Raw genomic sequence first — 27,601 nt, 5'->3', positions numbered from 1 at the left:
CGTGGTGGTCCAGCCCGATCCCAACGACGGGGCCCGTGAGGCGCAACCAAGCGGCTCTTGCAGCCTCCGGGGCACTCAGACTGCCACTGCTGCCGTGACGCTCAGACCGCCGGTAAGTCCTGCTGGCTCGTAATAGTTTATCACTGTTGGCTGCTCTAAGAGCACCCTTATTCTGGACATTTCCATCTGTCTGTCTGTCCGCGAAACTTTGGTCAAGCCTAGGGGCTAAACCACTCAACAGATTCCAATGAAATTTGGTAGGTAGGACCAATATTTCTGGGAATCGTGTGCTTTCGAATATATGACCCCGGACCCTAGCAACGGCATAGCAACGGCCCTTTAAAGTGGTCAAAAAATCGAAATAATATCAAAAAAAATCAATCGAAAAATCGAAGCTTAGAGTTCTGTGTGCAATCTATCTCACTCCCTTCATGCCAACTTGCAGCCCTAACAAAAAATATTTGTAGGAGGAGATAGGTTTTGGGCGAGTACATGTTGAACATTTCAGAAACGGTTAATTGTGAATATCTCGAAGAGAAAGAGTCTGATTTTGATGAAACTTGGGTGAAATGTGTACAATGTGGCTAGCATGTACACAAAAATGAATGGTTGCTATGTACACCTCCGTTGCTTAGCAACAGCTAAAATACTTTATCGTACATCGTACACTTATTGTGGACTGTACAAAAAAATCAATACCTCCGAAACTGGATCTCCGAGGGACCTGTTTTTTGTGCCCAAGGAGAATGTCTTACAGAATCATATAAAAAAATAAAATCTTTAGCGAATAGATAAATGGAATTACCAGGGCTGCCATTTGTTAGAGTCTCTTTGGAAACATGCCTGAAATTTCACAAGGCGGGTTTCTGGGCACAAACTAAGAGGGCTGTGATAATCATATTTATTGTGCTAAATTGATTGATAGCATGTACATGAATATCGGCTAGTCGCGTCGGCCAGCTTTCCATCTAGAGCGAGCAGCCATGTCACCTACCGGCTTGTCCCGATATGCAGAACTTTCTTTCCCAGGGAAAAAAACTAAATTAGATCGTAACTTTACAGGTGAAGTTTTTTTTTTAAGTGAATAAAAATTTATAAGCCAGTTATTTGACCGCAACGAGAGGGAGGCTCAAAAGTTCTCGAATCGAGAAACACAATTGTCCAATCAAAAGCCATCTTTTTATTTCCCAACATGTAATTAATTTTAAAAATACTTACTATATATATATATATATATATATATATATATATATATATATATATATATATATATATATATATATATATATATATATGTATATAACGTTGGCCTCTTTTGGATTATTGAGAGTCCCTGTATCTCGTTCCTCGAACTTTTGAATGACCCTCATACTTGCTGCATTGTTTGTGTAAATGATTGTGTCTAGACTTGTGTGTCAGCCACAGAACTTTAGCCACAGACCCAAAAGCATTTTATTCCTCATCATATGTCGACCATAAGGGCTGGTGGAGTCAATGAGGTCATTACCCCCACCCCCACCCCTCTTCCAACCAACCCCTGAACTTTCAAGGCAAAAAGAGTTCAATCAGAGGCAGGAAGTCCACAAATGTGATGCTGGGCCCTCTTACTCAATGACCTGCACCCAGGAGGACGGCTTAATTGAGAAAATTTCAATTCGAAAGGGAGCGATAGGAGATATGAAGTTGTGGAGCTAATTCCCAGTTGTGAAAACTTTTGAGCCTCCCTCTCGTTGCGGTCGAATAACTGGTTTGTAAATTTTTGTTTTTTTGTTCTCTTAAAAAGATTGTGGGAAGATTGGGGAAAGTAGGAAGAGCAGTTTGGGTGGGGATAGGAGGAAGCATTGGAAGGGAAGGGAAAGGGTATGTGTAGAGCATGTGGGTGAGGAGGGGTTACCATGGGGGGTGAGAACAAACATTCAGCCGTTTTTGCATAGGTAGTAAATATATGTGGCCCCGAAGGGATAGTTAACAAATGCAACTGTTGAAGTGTACGAAAAGACCTTGGAAACATGATCAAATACATAGGTGTGCTCAACGTCAGAAGACGTTGAGCATATAGTTTCACTGTTGGAGCCGCACCTGGTTACATTGATTGGTAAACTCACAAACTGCACCTGGTTACATTGATTGGTGAACTCACAAACCGCACCTGGTTCATTGATGGGTAAACTCACAAACACACCGAGTGACATTGATTGGTAAACTCAAACTGCACCTGGTTACATTGATTAGTAAACTCACAAATCACACCTGGTAAGATTGATGGGTAAACTCACAAACCGCATCTGGTTACATTGATTGGTAAACTCACAAACCGCACCTGGTTACATTGATTTGTAAACTCACAAACGTCACATGGTTACATTGATGGGTGAAGTTTAAAAACCTCACCTGTTTACATTGATTTGTAAACTCACAAACGTCACATAGTTACATTGATGGGTGAAGTTTACAAACCGCACCTGGTTACATTGATTTGTAAACTCACAAACCGCACCTGGTTACATTAACACCAGGTGGTTTGATTCAGCCAGTCATCCTTCTGAGGTCGGCAAAATGACTACCAGCTTACTGATAATGGGGGCACTGCATCAGTGTTGTTCATGCTGCTTCCTTGCTTGATGCTCAGCATTTAAAAGCATAGACCATGGATAATCAACGCTGGGAAGGCAATGGCAAACCTCCCAGTATAACCCTTATTACGAAACTGCTCCAGCAGCACCAACACTATGGTATGGTACATATTGTTGCGAATTCGCGCCCGCCGGCGTGCGAACGGCCACGTGACTCGAATCGCCTCACGTCGCCCACCGGACGGATAATTCTGTCGTGACCCTCTCGGACTAACACCGGGAGCTAGTCACGGGTGGGCCTTTCGGCCTCACCACGATCATGCCAATCAGCCACCCGTGTGGGATAGGGTTGTTCGCCAAACTCGACCTACCTAAGTACCCACGCGGATGGTAAACCGGGCGATCGCACCTCGCCGCAGGTCGACTCCGGACACGGGCCGCTTAAGCGGTCCGTTCCGTCCTATCGGGATAACCCAGCGGTGTTATCGTCGGCCTCGAGACGGTTCGGATTAATTATCGGGCGTATTAAGCCCACGACGAACCCTTTACGTGAAGCAAGATGGAGATTCAAACGAAGGAAAGGACGCAGCGAAACGGTGAACAATCGGACAAGTACATTTAATACGGAAGCACGGAAGGCACGTATATTACAGTCACAGGGATACAATAAAAGCAATACATGTATTTACAATCACCGTAAAGAAACATAAGCAAGGAACGATGCAGAGCTACAACCGAATATGATTTACTACACAGAACACTTATACAATTTTACTTCACCAGACCAGCGCCACACACACACGTTTACACAGAACCCAAAAGAAATGGAAGTCGCGACTTCCCTGAGCGTGTCGAGTCCCTCTCTGACGTCCGTCGACGTGGTCCCGCCTGGCCGCGACTCCGTGCCCGAGCGTGGTAGGCGAGGCCTCTCCGACGTGCCTCGCGCCTGCACGTGTTGGCCACTCAACGCCACGGACCGAGTGTTCGGCGCTATCCCAGCGTGGATGGGGGGGGGGAAACGTGGACGCCCGAAGTCAGGAGAGGGGAATGGCGGACGCTCCTTCCTGCCAGCGGGGTCTTACAACTGCCCCACAAAAGACCCCACTAGCGGCCACCAGGACGAGCGAGTCGGAAGACGAGAGCAACCACGAAGCAAGTATATCCACCGAGCAAGAGCATCCACCAAGCTAGAGCATCTACAAAACTGCTTCCCCCGTCTCCGACTTTTATATCCTCGGAGCTCCGCCCTGTTGCTCTGCCCCGTTCTTTGCTCCACCCCCCTTCGAGGCGCTTCGAGAAAGGTCTCGAAGAGGGGCGTTCCTCCTCCCTGGCCGCGTCACACCGTGCATCCACCAATCGAGCGCCAGCTGCCCTCCCCTCGCTTCTCTCCCCTCACACCAAGCGCGGAGAAGAATGGCGCGAAAAGCCCACCGAGCGTCCTCGTTGGTTTTTATTTGAAATAAAAGATAGAGAAAGAAAAACGACTGACTCAAAGCGTCGCAGCCCGAATGAATCACATTTATTCCCTCTAAACAACGGGTTTGGGGCCAACTACACATGTACTTAAGAGATACCTCACCTACGGGACCTGAATGGTGTAATGCGAATTTCCACAGCCGTAACACTACCCCCTCCCCTTTTTACAGACTCGTCCCGAGTCGTCAAATTCTCATGTGCCATCATGTGTAGTTCTCCCCTAGTACGTTTTACCGACGGATCCCTGAGTGCGACATTCATGGTATTCGTGTCCCCAAAATAAATAACCTGAGGGCTGAGTAACTAACTAAACAAACCCACTGACACGGACGACTTAAATAAAATTGCCGGCGCTAGACAGACATGCCGGGGGCACACTCATATTTACAGTACATCTTAACCTTACAAATTGTACACTAAACCATGGCCCAGGATCAATGGACTCTGCAGGCAGAAAAAGTCAAAAGAAAACCGGTGCACGGGCCGCCACTGCAGGCCCGTGTTGTAGCTGCCAACAGGACAGCTCTTGCAGCTTGCAAACTGTTGCTCGTGGATCCTGGCGTGCATGGAAATGAACACGGGGGGGGGGGGGCTAAGCAAAATTGAACGGGGGAAAACTGATGATGTGGGCAGTGGGCATGGCATGGCAAAGGTGGACAGGCATACAAAGCCGGCAGATCAGGGCCGCTGCAGGCGAACACAGCCGGCAGACGAACTGGCCGGCACAGGCCTTGAAGCATAGCAGCTGCAGACGAAGCTGGCCAGCCTTTGCCTGTCAGTGGAGGTTGGTGGAGGAAGTGCGGTGGTGCTGGCCACTCGGAAGGCGGGCTCGGACCTACCCTACGGTCTCCCTCCCAACCTATCACCTTTGCCTGTCACTGTCCCTTCCCACTCCTTAATATGTCAAAAACCAATTTAGCGCCAATTCATTAATTTTTTTTAGTTTTTTTATTTCCTATCTCCCACTATAATTTGTCCCCTAACCCCCCTTTACTGTCTCTGTTCGGCTAACCTATCCTGTCCTAGCCTACTCCCAACCCCTACGTTCCCTTCCTGGAGGGGAATGAGGGAGAGCTCGTGTCCTGCGTCGAGGCCCAACTCAAGCCTCAAGATGGCCTCCCCAGACTTCAGCGATCTATAACACAAAGTGGGTCCAGCGGCCCACAACGAGAGCGAAGGGATGGATGGTGCGGAGGGGTACATCTCCTAATCTACCCTAACCATTATCTCTTAAACTACCCCGGGGCTTTCAACAAGCGCCTTGCGCTTAAACTATTGGTTCTATCAACCCAGATTCCCGTCGCCCATGTTGGTGTCCTTACAATTTTGGGCCTTGCCCCCCAATTTTCTCTCCGTGCCCTCACAGGGTCTCATGGCTGGGACGCGTGGCTCCCTTGGCAGGCACGACTCTCTGCCGAATCTCCAGCTATGGCACCCACGGGCACTACACTGCCTCCGAGCCTACCAGCTCCCTAAACACCGGGGAGTGCCCTCCATGGCGACTCCCCTGAAATGCTCACGTGGCAGGCTGGCTTCCCGGGCCCCTTTCCGAGGGTCACCCGTGCCCACAACACTGCCCACGCGGCTAATGGCCGCACCATGCGGGCGCACCCGTGCCCACCACACTATCCCGGACCTCCATGGGCCCTTGGCCTACTACGGCCGACTAGCCTGGTGCCCGGGGTACCCACCCAGCGATACTCACCTTTCGCAGCCACGCTCCCAGCCCGTCAACAGGGCTCCTGCACCCCTCCAAATGGGTATCGAGCCGACATTCCCACCAACAACAAAACGACTTCCATTTTTGCTAATTTAACTAACCCCCTAATTCACTCTACACTGACCCCGGGGGCCCTTGGGCAGGAGTCACTCCTCCCCCCAATCACTCATCGCGCCATGCATTCCACATTCGCTCCATTCACACAGACCCGCTGGCCTCACTCACTCAACATGTCTCCACACAACTCACCAACTCTTCAACACACACACCGCTGAACTCTGCCATCCTTATAACTAACTCCCCTAACTAACTCGTGCTCCCACGTCGTCCTTTAAACTACAGCACGTTCCTTTTAACACTACGTAGCTGAGATACGTCCCCTCTACACATTCACAAGTCTGTCCATGTCCTCAAACCTCTAAAAATCATTTCCCAACCTAAATCCTCGGAGCTGGATTGGCTACAATCCCTCTACCTAATCCATTCCACGGGCTCCATGAGGACTTACCCCTGCCCCATGAAGCCGGTCAAGCTAAGCTAACCCTTCCCCCTAACCAGTTGTCATCCTGTGCCCTGGCCAAGGGGATCATCCACCCCTTGCCCAGGAATCTTGTTCACCCGAAAGCGAGGCTTGCTGTTTTTTTTTGTTTTTTTTTTAATTGCGCATCACCAGCGCGGCAACTCGCAACCTGTGCACCAGCGCGGCAATTCACAGCCACGCACCTTTCGCGTGACATCATGGCAGGTGTTCGCGTCCCTCGTCCCTCTTGGACGGTACCATCCGGCAGGGATTCACCCTCCTGCCGGATTCCAACCACACACGCAGCCATGACGTCACCGTGCGCATAAAAAAAAACACAAGCCTCACGTCTCGAGGGGTTCCCCACGCGACCACATGTGCTTTGCCCGTTGGAGCTGAACACACACGCCCGCGTGGAGAACCCGTCCGGTCCGAATCCGAAATCCTGCCTAAACTTTGTCCGTCCGTGGGATCGGCAACATCCACCGCGTGCGTTTCCGGACCGGGCTTCACTCCCGCAAGCGAGCACGTGGCGGCCTCGTGCGTTGCACAGCACGGACCTCGCGCTCGCCGCTGGGTGATCCCGGCACGGTCCCCGAAACATCTACGGCCGCTACCCTGCTTTTGTCTCTCTGTCACAGTCTCCGTCGCCATTCAAACCACGCACACTTGCGTGTCACGACGCTCACACACTACTCCATCACATTCACACCGGGAGATGTGGCTGCGTGCTCCCGCATGCTGACAGACATCTCCCTTACACACAGCGACCTTGCACACGCTGTCTCTCTCCCAATCGGCCGCTCACTCACTCGTGCCATTTCCCTCACACAAACCATACCACTCACACACACGGGGGCACTCACCCGCGGTTCCTCATTCACCCTTCGTGCCTCACTCCCACACGGCTGTTCGCACACGCGTGCCGTTTCCTGCACGCACGTGGTCACTTCCACCTGCGGTGCCTCATCCACACACGGCGTGCTGGGAGGCACGCATCTCGGCACACTTGCCACCACACCACTCACACACGGGGACTCACTCACACCTTGCACCACACACACAGGGACAACCACACTGGGGATTTGTGCTACCCCAAGGGTTTCCGGGGCCTCTATACCCCCAAGCTCTCCGTGCGCCTGTCCACAGCACCCGTCCCCTCAACCTCGCAAAGCACGACCAAACCCACCTGGTTGTGATTCGCTTCAAGGGAGCATAGCATCTCCCTCCGTTCCCGAAGGAGGCTATCCAACTGCTCGCACCGGGTCCCTACACGTTCTGCGAGCTCACCCCCATTATCCTCCACTACCTCTGTGTGTGTGTGTTCGTCACTAACCCCGTCCAATTCACCCTCTATCTCCCGTGTCTCTATTATTTCCGTCTCTTCCCTTGTTATCTCCCTTGTCTCAACTATTATTTCTTTTCTCCTTTCCGTCGTCACCTCATGTCTCGTCTCACACGTTTCGGTCACCCATTTAATTTTTCCCCTTGCGTCACCATCACAGTTTCCGTCACCTCCACGCGTCTCGCCCACACACGTCCCCCGAATTAATTTTTTTGTTCCCGCCTTCACCGTGGGCCTGACAGCCGTTGCACTCCCCCCCCCCCCAGCTCGTTCGCTCCCACACGTGGCGTCGCCATTTTGAGCTCCGCTGCCATTGCCTTCATGCCCGCCTGCAGGCTTCGGCCCATGTTCTGCGTCTCACCCTGCATTTCTCTCATTTCTTTCTTCATGTTGTTTTTCATTTCGTTAATTTGTTGCACATTTCCATCCATCTTGTTGTTTAATCCGTTATTCATTTCCGCCAGCATTGCAAATAACTTCGCCATGTTGAGTGCACTCGGCTGAGCCGACTCGGCGAGGATCGGGGGGGCTTTGGTGGAGAGGGGGAGGGAGGCGTCATACGCCGCGGCCGACGCCGCGCCCATTTTGGGTTCTGCGTTTAGTTGGGGGAGTTCGTCCTGCACAACAAGCATTTCCTGCACGGGGATCTCATCCTGGGCCATGGATCCTACATTACTGCACATATACATTTCTAATACCCCCGGCTCCCGCTCGCCTTTAGACGCCATCTTATTTCTCGTAACGGGTTAATTTAGCTCGCTTGTAATTTAGAGGGAATCGGGGGTCGCTCCTCTCACCCCTGGACCGATTCTCCGTGAATTTAGCTGGAGACAGGAGAGTTTGTTTTCCCGCTCTCTGACACCAGTGTTGCGAGGAGGGGGATGGGTTTGTATCCCACTCCTGACACCAGTTTTGCGAATTCGTGCCCACCAGCTTGCGAACGGCCACGTGACTCGAATCGCGGCACGTCGCCCACCGGACGGACAATTTTGTCATGACCCTCTCGGACTAACGCCGGGAACTAGTCACGGGTGGGCCTTTTGGCCTCACCACGATCGTGTCAATCGGCCACCCGCGTGGGATAGGGTTGTTCACCAAACTCGACCTACCTAAGTACCCACGCAGATGGTAGACCGGGCGATCGCACCTCGCCGCAGGTCGACTCCGGACATGGGCCGCTTAAGCGGTCCGTTCCGTGCTATCGGGATAACCCAGCGGTGTTATTGTCGGCCTCGAGACGGTTCGGATTAATTATTGGGCGTATTAAGCCCACGACGAACCCTTTACGTGAAGCAAGATGGAGATTCAAACGAAGGAAAGGACGCAGCGAAACGGGGAACAATCGGACAAGCACATTTAATACGGAAGCACGGAAGGCACGTATATTACAGTCACAGGGATACAATAAAAGCAATACACGTATTTACAATCACTGTAAAGAAACACAAGCAAGGAACGATGCAGAGCTACAACCGAATATGATTTACGACACAGAACACTTTTACAATTTTACTTCACCAGACTGGCGCCACACACACACGTTTACACAGAACCCAAAAGAAATGGAAGTCGCGACTTCCCTGAGCGTGTCGAGTCCCTCTCCGACGTCCGTCGACGTGGTCCCGCCTGGCCGCGACTCCGTGCCCGAGCGTGGTAGGCGAGGCCTCTCCGGCGTGCCTCGTGCCTGCACGTGTTGGCACTCGACGCCACGGACCGAGTGTTCGGCGCTATCCCAGCGCGGATAGGGGGGGGGAACGTGGATGCCGGAAGTCGGGAGAGGGGAATGGCGGACGCTCCTTCCCGCCAGCGGGGTCTTACAACTGCCCCACAAAAGACCCTGCTAGCGGCCACCAGGACGAGCGAGCCGGAAGACGAGAGCAACCACATAGCAAGTATATCCACCGAGCAAGAGCATCCACCAAGCAAGAGCATCTACAAAACTGCTTCCCCCGTCTCCGACTTTTTAAATCCTCGGAGCTCCGCCCTGTTGCTCCGCCCCGTTCTTTGCTCCACCCCCCTTCGAGGCGCTTCGAGAAAGGTCTCGAAGAGGGGCGTTCCTTCCTCCTGGCCGCGTCACACCGCGCATCCACCAATCGAGCGCCAGCTGCCCTCCCCTCGCTTCTCTCCCCTCACACCAAGCGCGGAGAAGAATGGCGCGAAAAGCCCACCGAGCGTCCTCGTTGGTTTTTATTTGAAATAAACGATAGAGAAAGAAAAACGACTGCCTCAAAGCGTCGCAGCCCGAATGAATCACATTTATTCCCTCTAAACAACGGGTTTGGGGCTAACTACACATGTACTTAAGAGATATCTCATCTACGGGACCTGAATGGTGGTTTGCGAATTTCCACAGCCGTAACAATATATATATATATATATATATATATATATATATATATATATATATATATATATATATATATATATATATATATATATATATATATATATATATATATATATATATACATATATATATATACATATATATATATATATATATACATATATATATATATATATATATATATATATATATATATATATATATATATATATACCTATACATGCATATACATACAAATACATATATATATATAAATGTATGTATATATGTATGTGTGTGTATATATATATATATATATATATATATATACATATATATATATATATATATATATATATATATATATCTGTGTATATGTATGTATATAATTATGTATGTGTGTGTATATATATATATATATATATAGATATATAAATATTTACATCTCTATATATAAATATATACACATCTATATATAAATATATGCATGTGCTTGTGTATGCATATATGTCTGCATATACATATATATAATTTTTTTGTATATATGTATGTATATATTTATGTATACATACATATATATATATATATATATATATATATATATATTTATATGTATATGTATATGTATGGACATATATATTTTCTTGATTCAAGCCTGGCAGGTTATCTTTTCTGTATGCGCACGCACCTTAAGCTGTCTGGCCTTGGTTCGAATCACGACCCAGCTATCAACTGTCATCCTGGTGTTTCGCAGGCAGGGCGATGCATCAATACGTGTGCCGTCCATCCGGAGGACACATCTGCCAGAACTGGTCATTAGTCCACATAAAAAATCCAACGGTGTCTTTTACGAAGAGTTGGTGAGTTATTGCTGGCATCCTGAAATTTATTTTGAATCCTTGCGACTTTTCATAAAATATCAATCCTTGGCCGTCAGATTGTGAAAGACTTGCGTCAAAAACGTTTCTGGTCAAGTAGTAGAAGTTGTAGTAGTCGTGTTATTATTAAATAATTAGAGTCGAAAAAATGTTTGTTATCAGTTATGGGATCTGATACACAAATTGAGGGCATTGGTGTCAAATTGGGAAGGATACAAAGTGTTTAGTTTTTTTCTTTCTCTCTTTCAAAGCCCAGTTTGAACAGCTGCACAGTGTCCAGAGATCTCGGTTGAGGGTGAAACTCACCAGGGTACCATTAAAAGAAATCTTTTGGGCATTACCATGATGTTGAGAGCAATACGAGGGCTAATGACCAAGTCAGTAAGAGTAACAAACAAGTAAAATAAAAGTAAAGTTTAAGAGCGTTTATCAGTGTAAATTTAAGGTTAAAATTGTTGTTAAAAGGAGTGAAATTCGTCAAACAATGTTTAAATGTTGGCTGACTGTATACTATGTTATTTATTTATTCGTATGCAGCCTGTGGCTGCTTGGCTGCATCATTTTATGGTTTTGTGAAGCAATGTCCCGTTGCCAGCATGATGGTGCTCATTTCACCAACCTCAGAAGGATGTCAGGCTGAGTCAACCCCACCTGGTATTAATTCATTGGCATGACAGAAGCTTGAACTCAAGACCCAAATATCTTTAGCCAGCCACCCGGCCCGTTAAGCCAACACCAGGCTTTGTGTACTACATGATTGGCTTCTTCATGCTGGCTCATGCTTTTGCTCATCTCCTCTTGTAAGTCATCTAAAAGTACAAAAGCACATTTTGTGCACATTATTACATTACCAAATGTTTATCTGGTGGATTATGACTTCACAGCAGACATTAATTTTCCACCCGACTACCAGTCACAATCAGTGGCATTGTCTGAAATAAAGCAGCACTCAAGTGTACACAGTTTCCTCCCAGTCTACTCAGTTATCTAGTTCTGTTAAGTTGTGTTCTACTTCTGGTGGCATTCATGATCAGACGTCTCCAAACATCCTTATTCTGCACTGAATCCCAAAGCCCTGGCAAAGACATCTTGGTTGCAGCATATCTCTACTTCTTTAACAGCCCCAATTAAACCCACCCCTTCTGGAGTCGGCCAGGGAAGGGTTTTTGGCCCAGGTCTTTCAGGAACAGGCTGGCCAGGCCTGACGTTCGACTGAAGGTGACAGGAATTTGGAATTTTTCCAGGGTGTTGGCGACAACTCGCCTACTCCTGCCAAAAAGACATTGTGGGATAGTTAGTGTCCACCAATGCCCCCAGTGCTCGCAGGAATGTCCTCCGGCTGAATGTCTTTCCAATGGGTCGCGCATAGATTGACGCATCACCCCGCATGTGAAACACCTGTGTGACAGTTTATACCTGGGTCAAGATTCAAACCCATGCTAAACAGCTCAAAGCTATCCGACCAGTCCCAGTTTCCTGCCGTTAATTATATCTTATTAGCAATGTTGCATGTGTATGGTATTGTCTCAACAAAGTCGCATCACATCTGGGAAGGGGCAGTTAGGAGTAATAGGTGTTCGGGCAATTGACTCATTTTGACTTTCGGTCCAATAAGTTAAAATTCAAGTGAAAATTTTTACCAAAGCAGTAAAATCTGTTATTAAAGTGCCCGAGTTTCAAACACGGAACTAGTTAACTACCACCAACTTGGATCTCCAAGGAATTGTCTGTGTTGTAGATGGGCGTTAAAGATCCTTCTTGAGTCGGCAAGCTATCGCCGGCACCATGGCTATTTAACTACCATCAACTCCCCCTTATCACAGGATCACAGATTCAGATCCCAGCAAGGCCAAGCAGCATCTGGATGCCCAAGCTCGGTGTTTGTAGAAACTTTGCAGGTATGAACCTCACCAGTTAGTGAATACAAGTACTAGCCATTTGTGTAGGCAGACATAGATGCTTCCTCGCTTACGCCCCCCTTTTTCACCCAACCCTGGATGTGTACAAAGACTGCCATCTGCCTAGCGGATCACCCGTCTGTGCCATTGTATCTCGAGGAAATTACGACTTTATCATGGGATTTCATTTATCCTCCGTGAAATACGACTACTTTTTTATTTCATTTTCTCCACTTTAGTTTGTAAATACCACTATGGGAGTATTCATCCTCTCCCCCTCATCTGTACTTTTCCTGTTTTACCCCTTTGCTTCCTCTCTCCAGCCCAGTCGTTATATATATATATATATATATATATATATATATATATATATATATATATATATATATATATATATATATATATATATATACGAGGAGAGACAGAGACAGAGACAGAGACAGAGACAGAGACAGAGACAGAGACAGAGACAGAGACAGAGACACTTTTGTATGCTTTTATTATAAAAGTATCAAAACACACCAGAAAAAGCACACTCCATAAAAACAAATTCAAACGATTTTACAGCAAAAATAAATTCAACAAAAGCAATAGAAACAAGGGTGTCTGTTCATGTCAAAAACCACCACAGAATAATACATATATGCAAAAAGTAAGTGTAAGTACTTTACACTTTTACAAACAGATTCCATCACGAAAAGAAACTCAAAACCTGACGGGACTCGTGCCGAAACCATACCTTGAAAGCACAAAAGCACATTTGCATTTTCCCCCTTCAATTTTGCTTTCCTGGTTTTATAAATTGCCAGTTTAGCAATGCCCAACAGAAAAGATAAAAACGAGAGGACTAGTTTACTTTTATAATTCCCCCCGATTCCATAAATAAAGAATGGAAAGGAAAAAACAAAATTAAATTTATAGAAAAGCTGTTGAAGGAAGAGAAAGAGGGGTACCAAGAGGGGTACCAATCTCTTACATTCAATGAAAACGTGGGAAACATTTTCAATCAAATCACAAAAAGGACAAGAAATTGGAACTGAAGAATTAAACTTATGGAGTAATGTCTGTGTGACCAGGGCTTGATGTGCTCGTCTCCAATTCAGGTCTCCAGTTCGCCCAAGAGTTGGAGAACTATACATTTTGTTCCACACTGGAGTTAAAAAAGCTCCAGCAGGTAAGGTCTCATTCCACCGATTTTTCAACAGTTTTGTAAGACCAGGTATACATGCTTCCAGACATATGTTGTAGATAGCCGTTTTCCCCATGACGTGAAACACACCAATTTCCTCTAAGTTTGAGGAGAACACACCCTCTTGTTTTTTTGAGGCAATTTGAAGTTCAGGGAAATAGAGACGTGAGTCTACCACTTCATCCACCCCAGTCCACCCGATGTTTAGTCCATGAAAGGTTTGACATTTCAAGACATTTTCCACAATACGAGCAGAACGAACACCAGTTTTTGATGAAAGTGAGCTTACAGGTAGCCAGGCATTCAAGGATGGATGCAACAGGTCTCGCACTGTTTATTCCAACACTGGTGAAACAATGCATAAACGACCTGGAGGTTGAAATTCTAGAGAATAAAGGATTCCGAACTAATGGCTCATGTACAAACTTTTGGGCATCGTATGATACCTCTAAACGTTGTACTCCGAGGACTTGCCAAGCATTCAAAAGGCTCTGATGAAAACTGGGGAGCTGAGACATGTCAACATGTTGCAGGTCGATGAGGGAAAGTTCACGGTCATATTTTAGACCTTCCACTTTCTGCAACCAGGCATTTGTGAGAGGTCGCCAAGGAACACACTCACTGTACAGTAGGGGCTTAATCGTAGAAATTCGGAATGCCATTATCCGACTTGGGATATGCATCAGATTTTGACCACCCGCATTTCGGGGTCTGCAGACCACGTCTGGGCCCAGCCAATGGTGGCTACCCCAGAAAAAAAATCAGTCAGAACCCTCTGAATGCCTGTGACCAAGTATCTCGGAGGTTCAAGTGGAATAGCTTTATGACAAATAAAAGAACCACCAGGTTGTTTATGATTGACACCCGTGTCTTAAGCGAGAGAAGTTGGTACAATCTTCTCCACCTTGCCAGTTTTAATTTCATTTTTTCCAGGAAGTTCTCCCAATTTTTTTGCTCATACGCTTCAATTCCTAGAAATAAGCCTAAATATTTAAACCCCTCACTTCTCCACTGTATTCCTCCGGGTAAAGGCCCTGTCACACCTTGACAATTTAGCCAGCGTATGTCGACGTATGAAAAATTTGTCTAAAATGCTGGCACACGTCGAATACGTTATGGGTAAGTTTTGTATACGTTAAGAGCATGCTGAAGCACGCTGGCATACGTCGTAGTACGCCGAGCTCGTCGACAAATTTTAACATGCTGAAAATTTTTCGACGTATGCCAGCGTATGACTCACACGTTCCGCATACGCTGGCCATAAGTTGAAGGCACGTTATGCGATCGTTGACACACGTTACTGGTAAGTTACTCATAAGTTGAAACACATTGAGGTAATGTTTAGCGTACCCGAAACTTATTTCTAACCTATGAGTAACGTGCTTTGAACCTATGTGTGACGTATCTCCAACGCATATTGACGTATGTAGACGTATTTGATGTCTTCCGGACGACCACAGAACTTACTGAACGTGTTTCTAACTTACAGCTACCATATAATGGCGTATTGGCAGCGTTTAGGGGAATTGGTATATAAATATGGGCTTCACAGGAGGAACTCATCAGTGTTCCAGACTCCATGTGTTTTTTTTTCTTTTCTTCGGCATGACGGTGATGTTGACACTTCGATTTTGAGTGCGGTTATAATATAATATAATTAATAGGCTGCCGCTCAACGATTTAAATCATAACCGCACTAGAAATCGAAGTGTCAACATCACTGTCATGCCGAAGAAAAAAAAAAAACATTACCTCGACGTGTTTCGACTTATGAGTAACTTACCAGTAACATGTGTCGACGTGTGTCAACGATCGCATCACATGCCTACAACTTATGGCCAGCGTATGCAGAACGTGTGAGTCATACGCTGACATACGTCGAAAAATTTTCAACATGCTGAAAATTTGTCGACATACTCGGTGTACTACGACGTATGCCAGCGTGCTTCAGCGTGCTCTTAACGTATACAAAACTTACCCATAATGTATTCGACGTGTGCCAGCGTTTTTGACAAATTTTTCATACGTCGGCATATGCTGGTAAAAACGTCAAGGTGTGACAGCGGCTTGAATCGTCGAGCGGCAAACTTTTAATAGGCTACGCCACGTGATCGTCGGCGATACGCTGCCGCGCGTCTGCATGTGTTGAACTATTGTTGGGCATACGTTTTGAACGCCGACAACACGCTAAGCATTTGTTGGAATAAGTTATCTATAAGTTATCGAAACGTTCTGTGTGCGTTACTAATACGTTATGCATACGTCCAACTCGTTATGAATACACCAAAAAAAATTTTAAAACATCAATAGTTCAGTGTACGCCAACGTTTTACATACATTTTGATACCTTGCCATATGCTGGCTAAAACGTCAAGGTGTGACAGGGCCTTTAAACAGACAGGGACGAGGAAGGCGATCTGGGGCCCACCCAAAAAGCTACACTTTTTTCCAATTTACCCTTGCAGTAGAAGCAAGCTCAAACTGGGTAAGGCAACAAGAGACCTCAGAAACATATTTTTGATTTGCAATAGCAACACAAATATCATCAGCATAAGCTGAAATGACGAGTTTGGAGTTTTGTGAAAGAGAGACTCCTAACACTGAGTTCCAAAGTAAAACTAATAAAGGTTCAACGGATAGATTGTAGAGCATGCCTGATAGCGCACAGCCCTGACGGATGCCTCGCTGAAAGGGGAAGGGGTAACAAAGACTATTATTAACCTTCAGCAGACAAGATACATTTTTGTACAATAACTTAACATAAGCAATAAATTTTTCCCCAAACCCTGATTCTCCTTAATACATCAAACAAAAAAGAATGGTTAACACTGTCAAAAGCTTTTTCTTGATCGAAAAGTAATAAACCAAAACCAGGAGATGTGGTTCGACCGAAACTGATCAAGTCTCTCACCAAAAAAATATTATCGTATATGGAACGTTCTGGAACACAGTATGATTGATCAGTGCCAATCAAGAAGGAGATGACTTCCTTTAGACGGGTTGGAAGTGCTTTTGACAATATTTTATAGTCCGTGTTGAGGACTGACAAAGGCCGCCAACTTGCGGTCTCATGTAGATTTCCTTTCTTCGGAAGGAGACACAAAACTGCCCTCCGGCAGCTCAATGGCAATTCACCTTGTTCAACACTCTCCTGAAAGACCTCAAGAAGAGTAGGGCCTAGAATGTCCCAGAAAGCCTGATAAAATTCAGCCGGAAGGCCGTCTAGTCCAGGGGCTTTCCCATCCTTGCTACCCTTGAGCGCAGCAGTAAGTTCTCCAAGAGAAATGTCAGGCTCAAGCAATTGTTGTTGGTCTTCAGACAGAGAAGGGAGCTGTTCAAGCATCGCATTCCTGTTCTCCTCATTCACAACTCTTTTTGTGAAGAGTTTAGAAAAATAGTCTTGTAGTTCATGCTTGATATCACTCTGGGAGGTCAACAAATCACCACCAGAAGAATGCAAAGCATGGATTTGTTGAGAGGTCTTGGCCATTTTTTTCCAAATTGAAGAACCCTTTGTTTGGTGTGTCAAGTTGGATTTTTTTCGTTCCGCAGTCGGACGAAAGCACCGGCCACCCGCTCTTTCACTATTTCAGCCAGAAGGGTCCTTTTCTCCGACAACTGCTGAAAATTCACGCTAGACAATCCAGCTTTCTGCTCACAGATAAGTATATCGTTTTTTTAAAGCAGATATCACACCTAAAGCATTGTATGTGCTGTAAGAGCAGTTTTGTTGGCAAAAACATTTGATTTGGGATTTTCTGCAGTCCCACCATTGTCTTAAGTTCAAATATGAATCCTTTTGTGACTCGCATTTTTCCCATACCATTTTAAAAGCTTCTATAAAATGTGCACTTTGTAAAAGTTTCAAATTAAAAGTCCAATATGCACTTCCACAGACATGATGAGGAAAGCCACACACCATAACAATCATGTGATGATCGGAAAAACCAGATGGCCTTATATAAGAGTTCTTAACAATGTTTACCATTTCATGATTAACATAAAGTCTGTCGAGGCGAGCCATCGTCAAAACATTTCTTGATGCACAAATCCATGTATACTGACGGATATTACAGTTTTATACCCGCCACACATCCACCAGTTTAAATTTTTTGACGAGCTGTGCCAAAGGCCTTGCACTGGGTGGATGAGGCTCACAAGTGTTCCAATCAAGTTGTGGGTTGAGGGTGCAGTTGTAGTCACCCCCCAGACACAACAACATGGTTAAGTCAATGGTGCTTACAAACTCTGCCAACTTGTACAGAAAGGCACCTCTTTCAGAGTTAGTACTAGGACAGTAAACATTTGTCACGCAAATCTTTGGGTTACTACTGACAAATTGCACAGACAGTAAGTAACCTTTGCAAATTTCCTTACAAGTTATCTCCGAAGGCTGAAGTCGAGGATGCAACACTCTTGCCACACCAGCCTTGGCCTCAACAAGCACACTCGAGAAAAAAAGACAACCTTCAAAGATTTTACACCACTCATCCTCAGTAGACTGATTTGCATACGTCTCCTGTAGCATTAACACATCAATTTCTTCATTTTGGAAGAGCTGAAATACCTGGAGGTGACGTACACAACTGCGGCCCCCATTGATGTTCAAGGATGCTACTTTTATCTCCATTCTGTTAGTTATTCTTGAAGCTCTTTACCAGCCCGAGTAACACATTTCCTTAACCTTTGGAACTGAGGATCTGACATGTTAACCTGATAAGGATCACGAATCATACTCCTTGCAGTTTTAATGAAATAGTGTAAATTCGGGAAGTAATCTTTGATTTTTACGTTTCTTTTCCTGAATGTCTCATCCAGGAATTTAATCACATTTTCTTGAGACATTAAGGTTGTGTCGTTTCCCCCCTTCATCCTCTTGCGAGTTTAAAGCACTAAAATGTGGGGTAGAAGAGGTTTCATCTGAATCAAGTACTTCATCTATGGCCTCTCGTATTACTTGTGGAACATTTACTTTTGGCTCAACAGAAAGTTTTGCTCTGTTTACGGACCCCTCCGAATTTGCCTTGTCCATGTCCTTCCCCTCTACAACCCTTACATCATCATCTGTGAGGGACGGGTTAACATTTAACTCACAGGGATTTTCCCCTTTATCTATTTCTCCATCACTGTCAGACATAGCTGTTAACTCGTCTAAACAAGTTTGGCTAACAGGACAAACACTTAAAACATCCTGAGATACCTCACTGTTCTCTGTGTCCTGCTCGGTCGGCCAGTGGAGCAAGCGAAGTTTCCACATCCACACACGACTCCGGTACCACCAAGGGGTTTCCAATGTCAGACATCCCTTTGAGATCCACCGAGCCTGACACGATCTGGACCTTATTCTGCTCCTTAGGATCAAAGGCATCAACATTTGACCGTTTTTGGCCTTTTTTCCTGGTATCCATAACAGATACCTCCATATCATCCACACTGTCTGTACAGTGGATAGTAAAGGAGAGGAAGCAACCACTTTCACTTCCTCGTTTGGTGGGGGTGGATTGATTACGTCACGATTACACACCCTCTCTCCAACGCCGGTCGGGGTGGACAAGTCCAATTCGTCGAACACCTCAGCAGGTGGGGGGGGGGGAGGCTCCCGATTCACCTTCTCCCCATTACTTTGTGGTGAGGAAGAATCGTTCCTCACCGAACCTTCACTTTCCTGCGGTGTAACCGCATTGGGACAAACACTCTTCACGTACCCGTAAGCTCCACACCCAAAACACGTCACAACCACTGAGGAGACAAACATTTTATATTCAAACCCTTCGATTTTTACACCGAGTACAACATTCAGTGTTTTTCCATTTTCAGGTAGTATCATATAAACCACTCTTTTAAAGGACATGACGTGGTTAAGGTTATCGCTAACATGACGCATCGGTACCATTGAGATCCTCGACACAACCTTACCGAACTTGTTTAACTGGTTACACTAGTCTTGGTTCCTTATAAATGGTGGAATATTATTAATGTTAACTTTAACTGTTGGGGCCTGTAAAGCGAACACAGAGAGGTAAGTGTTCGGTTCGATGAACAGGCCATGCTCAACCACCGTGGCGACCACGTGTTCCTCCGACACAAACACCACAAACTTCTTATTGATGCGAGAAGCAGCACGAACATTATGTAACCCAACGATGTTACCGATGGCTGAAAGCACATCGTTAAATTACACCTCACTGGGAGGGATGTAAAACACATCGAGTTTACGAGTTCGTGACTCGAACATCTCGACACGGAAACGTTCACCCGCCATTCTAACTCAAGAAAACAAGTTAGTAAACTTTATTGAGGGAAATAAGGCGTTTCCACAAACACCAAGAAATCAACGATTGAAGTTGAGAATTAACAAAGAACACGGTCGCAGTGAACGAGAAAAACCTCCCCCGGCGGCCATGACAGGCCTTCGGCCTACGATTTTCTCGACACGACACCGTGGGCTCTCTCTCTCTCTCTCTCTCTCTCTCTCTCTCTCTCTCTCTCTCTCTCTCTCTCTCTCTCTCTCTCTCTCTCTCTCTCTCTCTCTCTCTCTCTCTCTCTCTCTCTCTCTCTCTCTCTCTCTCTCTCTCTCTCTCTCTCTCTCTCTCTCTCTCTCTCTCTCTCTCTCTCTCTCTCTCTCTCTCTCTCTCTCTCTCTCTCTCTCTCTCTCTCTCTCTCTCTCTCTCTCTCTCTCTCTCTCTCTCTCTCTCTCTCTCTCTCTCTCTCTCTCTCTCTCTCTCTCTCTCTCACTCTCTCTCTCTCTCTCTCTCTCTCTCTCTCTCTCTTTTTCTCCTCCAGACAGGAAGGAAAAAAACACGGGAAAAGTCCACAAGTAGAAAACGAACACACGGGAAACGAAAAATGGGGAAAGTGGAAACACCAAACAGCACAGCAGAGGAGGGGTACTCACGACACGAAGCAAGGAGCGGCCATGACAGGAGACAGAGAGACAGAGAGACAGAGAGACAGAGACACAGAGACACAGAGAGACAGAGAGAAAGAGAGATTCTTTGCCAAAACAATCTGATTTGAAAATGCTCTGTTCTGAATCTGGAATTAGTCAAGAATTAAGTGGGCTGGCAGGATGGCCTGGACCCAAGAGACACACACACACACACACATACACTCACTTGCCTCAAGGCTATCTAAGGTACACACACACTTACCTCGAAGCTGTCTTGCTATCCTAGGTTCGAATCCTGACCCAGCTATAAACTGTCATCCCAGTGATTCACAGGCAGGGTGATACATCAATGTGTGTGCCGTCCTTTGGATGGATGTTAAATGGGAGTCCTGTCTGGCAGCATTAGTTGGTGGATGTTAAAGATGCCATGGTGTCCTTTGCAAAGAGAACGTGAGCTATCACCAGCACCATGAACAGATTACAAATTCCTTCCATAACTTCCTGCCATGGAGTGGTTACCCCTCCAGGATTGTGCTCCATATCTAATAAAACTTCCCCGTCAGCCATAAACGAGAGAGAGAGAGAGAGAGACAGAGAGACAGAGAGACAGAGAGACAGAGAGACAGAGAGACAGAGAGACAGAGAGACAGAGAGACAGAGAGACAGAGGGACAGAGAGACAGAGAGACAGAGAGACAGAGAGACAGACAGAGACAGAGACAGAGACAGAGACAGAGACAGAGACAGAGACAGAGAGAGAGAGAGAGAGAGAGAGAGAGAGAGAGAGAGAGAGAGAGAGAGATATATATATATATATATATATATATATATATATATATATATATATATATATATATATATATATATATATATATATATATATATATATATATATATATATGAAATTTAAAAGTCCTTTCACCTCCTTACGCTTTTGTGAAAATCTCCTTAGTTACACATTTGTACACCTTACCCTTTGCAAAGCACACTTTTGTGAGAAGTCAGAGTATGTGATTCCTTTCCACAACTTTGGCTTACAGTCAGAAATGTTCTTCTGCAGATCCTCAATATTGTTCTGACCATTAATTATGCAATTCTTCATGTGACAGACACTTCCTTGGGATAGAAGTTCAATATCTGCTCGGTAATGCAGGTAAGGTGAAATGACCTTATTACGTAAATACTGTATATGCCAAGTATCCACGTATGAGTACAGCCAAGTATTGCCCACTGGTTTAACTAATGAACCTGTGGGTAGCTCGTGACTACTCGGGTGTGGATGCTTGCTTACTTGCTTATTATCCAATCAAGTAACCTGACAAATGGAGCTTCTTATGAACTTTCACCACTTTTGTCAGTCTTGGTCACACATTTCGGTCTTATTCCAGGTGACGTTCATTTTTTTCATCTCCTTCTCAATGGGGGTCTCTCTTGGCCGTGCAACCCTCCTCTTTTTGACAGGTTCCCAGCATATTGCTCTTTTGGCCACATCTTGATCCTTCATATGCAACACGTGACCAATCCATCTGCACATCCTAATTTTGATCTCCTGAATTGTGTTTTTCATCCCTGTTTGCCAAATCTGGACAACTGAACACGTTAAGCGAACTTATGACAAGCGTCCATCTCTGTTTCTTTCTTTCCGTCTCATTTGGATTTGTGGTTTCGTTGAGCCTCCGTTTTGGGAGGTACAGGTTTGACTTTTACCTGAGTGTGCTCACACACCTGGTCAAGGAACATTCCATATCAATTTGCTCATTTGTCTATTTTAACAAAAGAATGTGTTGCACATTGGCAAATATTGTGCAGTGGTACATGGAAAAATTTCAATCTCAGATAAGACATCTATTTTACGATGGTTCAATAAAATGACCTGCGTTGACTTTTTAAATCCTTGCCACAGTACAACCGAGATGATAAGCCTGGTGTTGGCTTAGTGGTTAGGGTGGCTGGCTTAGGATCTTATGGTCCTGAGTTTGAGCCCTGTTGGCTGCTGAATTAACACCAGGTGGGTTTGATTCAGCCTGTCATCCTTCCAAGGTTGGCAAAATGAGTACTGATGTACTGGTAGAAGGGCACAGCATCAGCAGCACAGCAACGCTTCCAAGAAATGATAGCTACCTGGGAGCCAAGCTGACATACGCAAAAACAGAAGAGAGCTGAGATGATTGCAAAGATAGTGGCCTTCACACGATGCATTGCCAGGAGTGTGTACATTATCGACTCCGTTATACCAATCATATAGAGGTTTCCACCTTGATGAAACGGAGCAAGTCATGGAATGACAGATCAAGTTGATGTAAAACGACACCTGCACAAACCAGACCAGGTGTGAAGTTGCATTCCAATGTGTGTAGAATATTTATTTATTTATTTTTGGTCAATGCTTTGTAACCAGTGCAAGACTTTCCAGATAAGGTCTACAGTTATCCTTGAAGTAGTTTGGTTGAAACCAGATTATAACTAAAGGTGAATCTTTCCAGTGTCTTTGTACAGATTGCTGTCGAGTTTGAACAATGGATGTACCTGGTGGAGGACTGGGTGACAACTCCAAGCAGATAGACCGTGTGAAGGAATCCATTGCCGACATCATTGGACAGCTGGGGGACATCGGCCCAGGACGGTTTTCCTTCTCGCCCTTCATAGATATCGACACTCAAGTTTCCTTGGCATCAGTTTCTGAAAGTGTCGAGTCTTCTGCGTCTCAACCTCATTCGATGCCATCCGCTGGATCATCTGGCTCTCCTGCAGTGCAAGATTCTACCGCAGTCCATGCAGAGCCTATGAAACTGCAGGGCACTCTTCATAGATCTACACCCGTCAAACCACCAGCTGTTGACAACTTACCGAAGAAGTCCGCTGATGCCAATAATGGGCGGGTGCAGCTCGTAGGTGCAGACCAAGCCAACAAATCACCAACAGTAAATGGCGGCCTACATATGACTACATTTCATAGAACACCTGTTAACATCATTAAACCAAGTCCAACTGACAAGGATGAGGTGTGCATCATTCCCACAGAACTTGATGAGCCCAATCAAGACCACAACGGAGCATCTCCTACTAATATGGGATCAATTTCTCTGCTTTCCATGACCTGCTCCAAGCATGAAGAACTTTCAGGTAATGGAAGCAGGCAAGCAGTGTGCTGTGCCATTCAACAGGGACCTTGTCAGTGCTGTTTGGCTTGTGCTGGACTACTCACTGCTTTGTTGGTGGCAACGGGTCTCCTTTACACCACCTATGAATTTTTACCATACGAGGCACCACTGTGTAGTGACATCGCCAGCCGGCTGGCGTTTGGGCTCCGCTGTGCTATATTTACCCTGCTGCCATCTGTGCTTGGTGAGCAACCGTGTAGTTTTTGTTTTTTTAAAGTGTCTGAGACTCGTGGTGGAGCTGATTATAAATATACATAGATTGCATGTTGGAGACGGATGTTGAGAGATATCAATATACTTTTACACCACTTACAAAGACGATGGACAAATCCGTTTATGGGATTTGAATTGAGGATCCTACTAATGGAAACAGTGTGTTCAGTATTGTCTGTTGTCTGATGGGGTTTTTTTTTTTTTAAAACATGGACATATCTACTTTAGAGATATTCAATATTTGGTCTCCGTTTGTCATGCCCAAATCCAACCAATGCCTTTAACGTTTTAAAAGGCCGGGAAAAGGCAAATGACTAGAATGAAGGCATTCGGCCAAAATGCCACAACACAAAATCGGGCTTGCCCTTTTCTACGATCCCACAAAACGCCGTTTCAAATTTTGTACTCTGTGTTATTACGAGGTGTGCACCGCTCTCGCAGGGAGACGGTCACTTGTTCGTTTGTGACAGGGATGGTGGCCGGTGGTTTGTCACAACTGTGCAGACCCGTCCCCCCGCGATGCTCCTCCGGTGCGTGGCACATTGGAACCAACGACCATTTTGTAGCAGATTCAATGGAACACCTTACACTTTATCTCCTGAACCTCCTCATGCTGGCCACTTACCTACAACAAGAAGACCTCAAAGTCCTACCCATGCTTGTGGGCCTTTTTGTTATTGGAAGGTAAGATTTTTTTTTTTCATCATCCCCACTTTCCCCCTAATCGTAAGAAAAGAAGAAATCATGTCTCCTCTTGTGTGGGCAAAATTTATCAAGAACTTGAAAACTTTTTGATGAAGTTAAATTACATTGGGGATAATTTCATGTACATGTATTGGCTCTCTTTAGGAAAATTTAAAAAAAAACCCACAAAATTGTCCCCCTTCACCCCAAGGCTCCTGTATTGGTCCGCATGTGTCTTGTGCCCTCTCTACCGGAGCTTCGGAGCAGGCCTCACTTTTTTCCCCACACTTGGTATGATGGTGTACAACCTGTATTGTCTGCTCACCATTCCCAGTGGCCTTGTGTTACCATTACCATCGTCCAGCCCTGAAGCAAGCCCTTCACTACGTTTCTGGGCATGAGGCTTGTTGGAAATTCCAGCGATGTACCGGAGAAACAGGAGTCAGCCATAATGGATTTAATTACTCGTTGATGGAATGATGCCTTCTCATGTTTGTGTGTGTGGTTTCTGAGAGTCAGCCATTATTTGCAGATTTTAACTGATCTCGATACAACCTTTTTTTTTTTTAACACCTGACCTGGTCGCACGTCAAATGAAACACAAGTGAACACGCTTGTGTAATTTTGCTCCGGGTCCACGACGACGACGACGAGCTACGTGTCTGGAGATGTCTACGTGAAAGACGAAGATGTCTGGCAAGAGAAATGAAGCTTCTTGAATGCTTATGTACCAATTCTACATGGCCACCAATTTAATGATAAACGGTTTTCCTTTCTTTGCAAGTTGGTAAGCAATGAATTTTAGTAAATATACCACTGTATATCAAACGATTCTTGTGGAAAACTGAACAAGAAATTGAGAGACGCAGCGACTGTTAAGCTTTTGGTATTGTTGGTCCCACGTACATCGAAGGGACAGTTAATTTGGCAGGTTATTTTGCCAGGCTTCAAAAACGACTTTCTACCTTGTTTGCGGAATAAGGACTTAGACACAGACACAAGATGGTTCCTTCAAGACAGTATAACCTCCCAAATTGTAAAAGTAACTAATCACTTTCTCCATGAAACTTTTGAAAATTTCATCTTTTATTTTTTCATGTTTTTCAGGCAGGTAGGAATTGGGCCAAATTTTATATTTTTTTTTAATCATCGAGACTTTGCATAACAGCACGAGATGTTTAACGTCCACCGCTGGGATGCTAGTAGATGGGTACTGACTTTATTTATTGGATACAAAAGTTTGATTGATGGGAAAGCAAGGTGGGGGGAAAAAAAAAGGCAACACCGATAGTGCAGCAACAGGTGAACACGACAGGTAAGGAAATTAATAAAGAGAAAGAGAAACAAGGTTAGAAAGAGAAGAGAAAGGGAGAGAAGGGATTAGAAGAGGAAAAAGAGAAAAGAAAGAGAGAGAAGAGGAGAGGTAGAGATATGAGAGGAGTTTATGAGGATAGAAATATGATTGTGGGTAAGGATGGGGATGACATGACATGAGATGGTGGTATACCACCAACTTGAATCTTCAGAGAGGAGAGTGGGATTGAACAGCCTCAGGAAGAGCTCCACAAACGGGAGAAACGATGAACAAAGGCATGTAGGTGGAGAGAAAACCTGGATTTTGGGAGTTAAACCAGGAGGGGGTTACTCGACGAATGGAAGCGCCCTGGAGGAGCAGCGTAGGGTCGACAAGAGGGAGCTAAGACCACAAAAATAGATACCCTTTCATCAACATGAACCATCACTTCCGAAAGAAGGTGCAATTTTTATGGTTCTCGAAGGGAAGTATTCAGTGTTTAATCTGGGTGTCCGTGGTGACCTGCTTTTTGAAGAACAAGCTCAAACATTTCCATTAGGCCTTGCCGGGATTCGAACCCGGAACCTCTCGCACCCGAAGCGAGAATTATACCCCTAGTTTATTTCACATTTTGCCTGTGAAGCAACCATCTTAGAGTTTATCGCCGGGTCAAGACAACAAACTCAAACTCGCCAGCTCAGTGGCAGGTATATGCTATCTGCGCACCTTCCTGTTGGTTCAATGCAACAAAAGCTCAGCTTTTGGGTCCTCACTGTAGATGCAATACAAAATAGCCACTTTCATTTTGTCTTTGATGCTTGACAATGACAGTGTTAAATATGAACAAATATTATTTCAAAGTACAATATATTGCTTTACACAAAGTTTGTTGAATAAAACTTTACATTTATAACTTTTTTGATTTGCCAGATGCAATGCATAAAATGGTTGAGCGTGCAATCTACAAATAACACAAAGCCCAACGGGTCGTCGTTAGCAACTGCATATTGCACCAGGTTCAGTTAATTTGTCCTGATGGTTGCATCATCACTGAAGTGTGGATGTGCTGCTGATGGTGGGGCAGGAATTCCACCAGGGTTTTGTGCGATAAAGTACTTTCATCGTCAGAGGATACCTTGGGACATTTTACGTCGACCAACTAATGTTAGAAGATGGGACGTCAACCTTCACGTCCATCCGAGGGACGGCACACTTATTATGCGATGACCTGCCTGCGGAGCACGGTTTACAGTCTGGGCGAGAATCGACGGCTGATGTCACAAAATGAATTCAACTGACAAGAACTGCCATGACCTTCACTCCACCCAGCTTGATAAGAAGTTCCAAGTTGTAATGGAACTGAGTAGCGTGATGGTAGTTCCTCGCCATCCTATGAAACTGGACCATCTAAACTCCAAAGCGTTTGGATTCATGGA

At 45.4% G+C, this 27,601-nt stretch overlaps 1 protein-coding gene across 8 annotated transcripts; it reads left to right on the top strand.

Annotated features, from left to right (window-relative positions):
• On the top strand, positions 1 to 27,082 carry LOC147016568 (uncharacterized). 8 transcript variants are annotated; one of them, XM_085845345.1, is made up of 6 exons: positions 15 to 112; positions 10,715 to 10,820; positions 12,662 to 12,736; positions 23,310 to 24,158; positions 24,658 to 24,871; positions 25,083 to 27,082. In XM_085845345.1, exons 4-6 carry the CDS (start codon positions 23,330 to 23,332, stop codon positions 25,270 to 25,272), a joined length of 1,233 nt encoding a protein of 410 aa, XP_085701471.1. In that variant the 5' UTR covers positions 15 to 112; positions 10,715 to 10,820; positions 12,662 to 12,736; positions 23,310 to 23,329; the 3' UTR covers positions 25,273 to 27,082. The 8 variants fall into 8 exon arrangements, with proteins under 8 accessions (XP_085701474.1, XP_085701469.1, XP_085701472.1 ...); XM_085845342.1 differs by having other exon boundaries at positions 23,297 to 24,158; XM_085845348.1 differs by lacking the exon at positions 10,715 to 10,820 and having other exon boundaries at positions 1 to 112.
• Positions 27,083 to 27,601: the final 519 nt, after the last annotated feature.

The sequence above is a fragment of the Eptatretus burgeri genome, chromosome 11, assembly GCF_056783735.1.
Source record: "Eptatretus burgeri isolate ZD-2024b chromosome 11, Ebu_testis_v1, whole genome shotgun sequence".
Taxonomy (NCBI): domain Eukaryota; kingdom Metazoa; phylum Chordata; class Myxini; order Myxiniformes; family Myxinidae; genus Eptatretus; species Eptatretus burgeri.
The sequence above is the reverse complement of the archived record's forward strand: the minus strand, read 5'-3'. Positions and strand labels throughout refer to the sequence as shown.

What these genes read in the sequence shown, in the direction of transcription:
- LOC147016568 (XM_085845348.1), top strand. Translation starts at nt 23,330, where the DNA reads ATGGATGTACCTGGTGGAGGACTGGGTGACAACTCCAAGCAGATAGAC. An exon ending in CCTGCTGCCATCTGTGCTTG is followed by an intron (nt 24,159 to 24,657) that starts GTGAGCAACCGT and finishes CGTTTGTGACAG; the next exon opens with GGATGGTGGCCGGTGGTTTG. An exon ending in GGCCTTTTTGTTATTGGAAG is followed by an intron (nt 24,872 to 25,082) that starts GTAAGATTTTTT and finishes CTTCACCCCAAG; the next exon opens with GCTCCTGTATTGGTCCGCAT.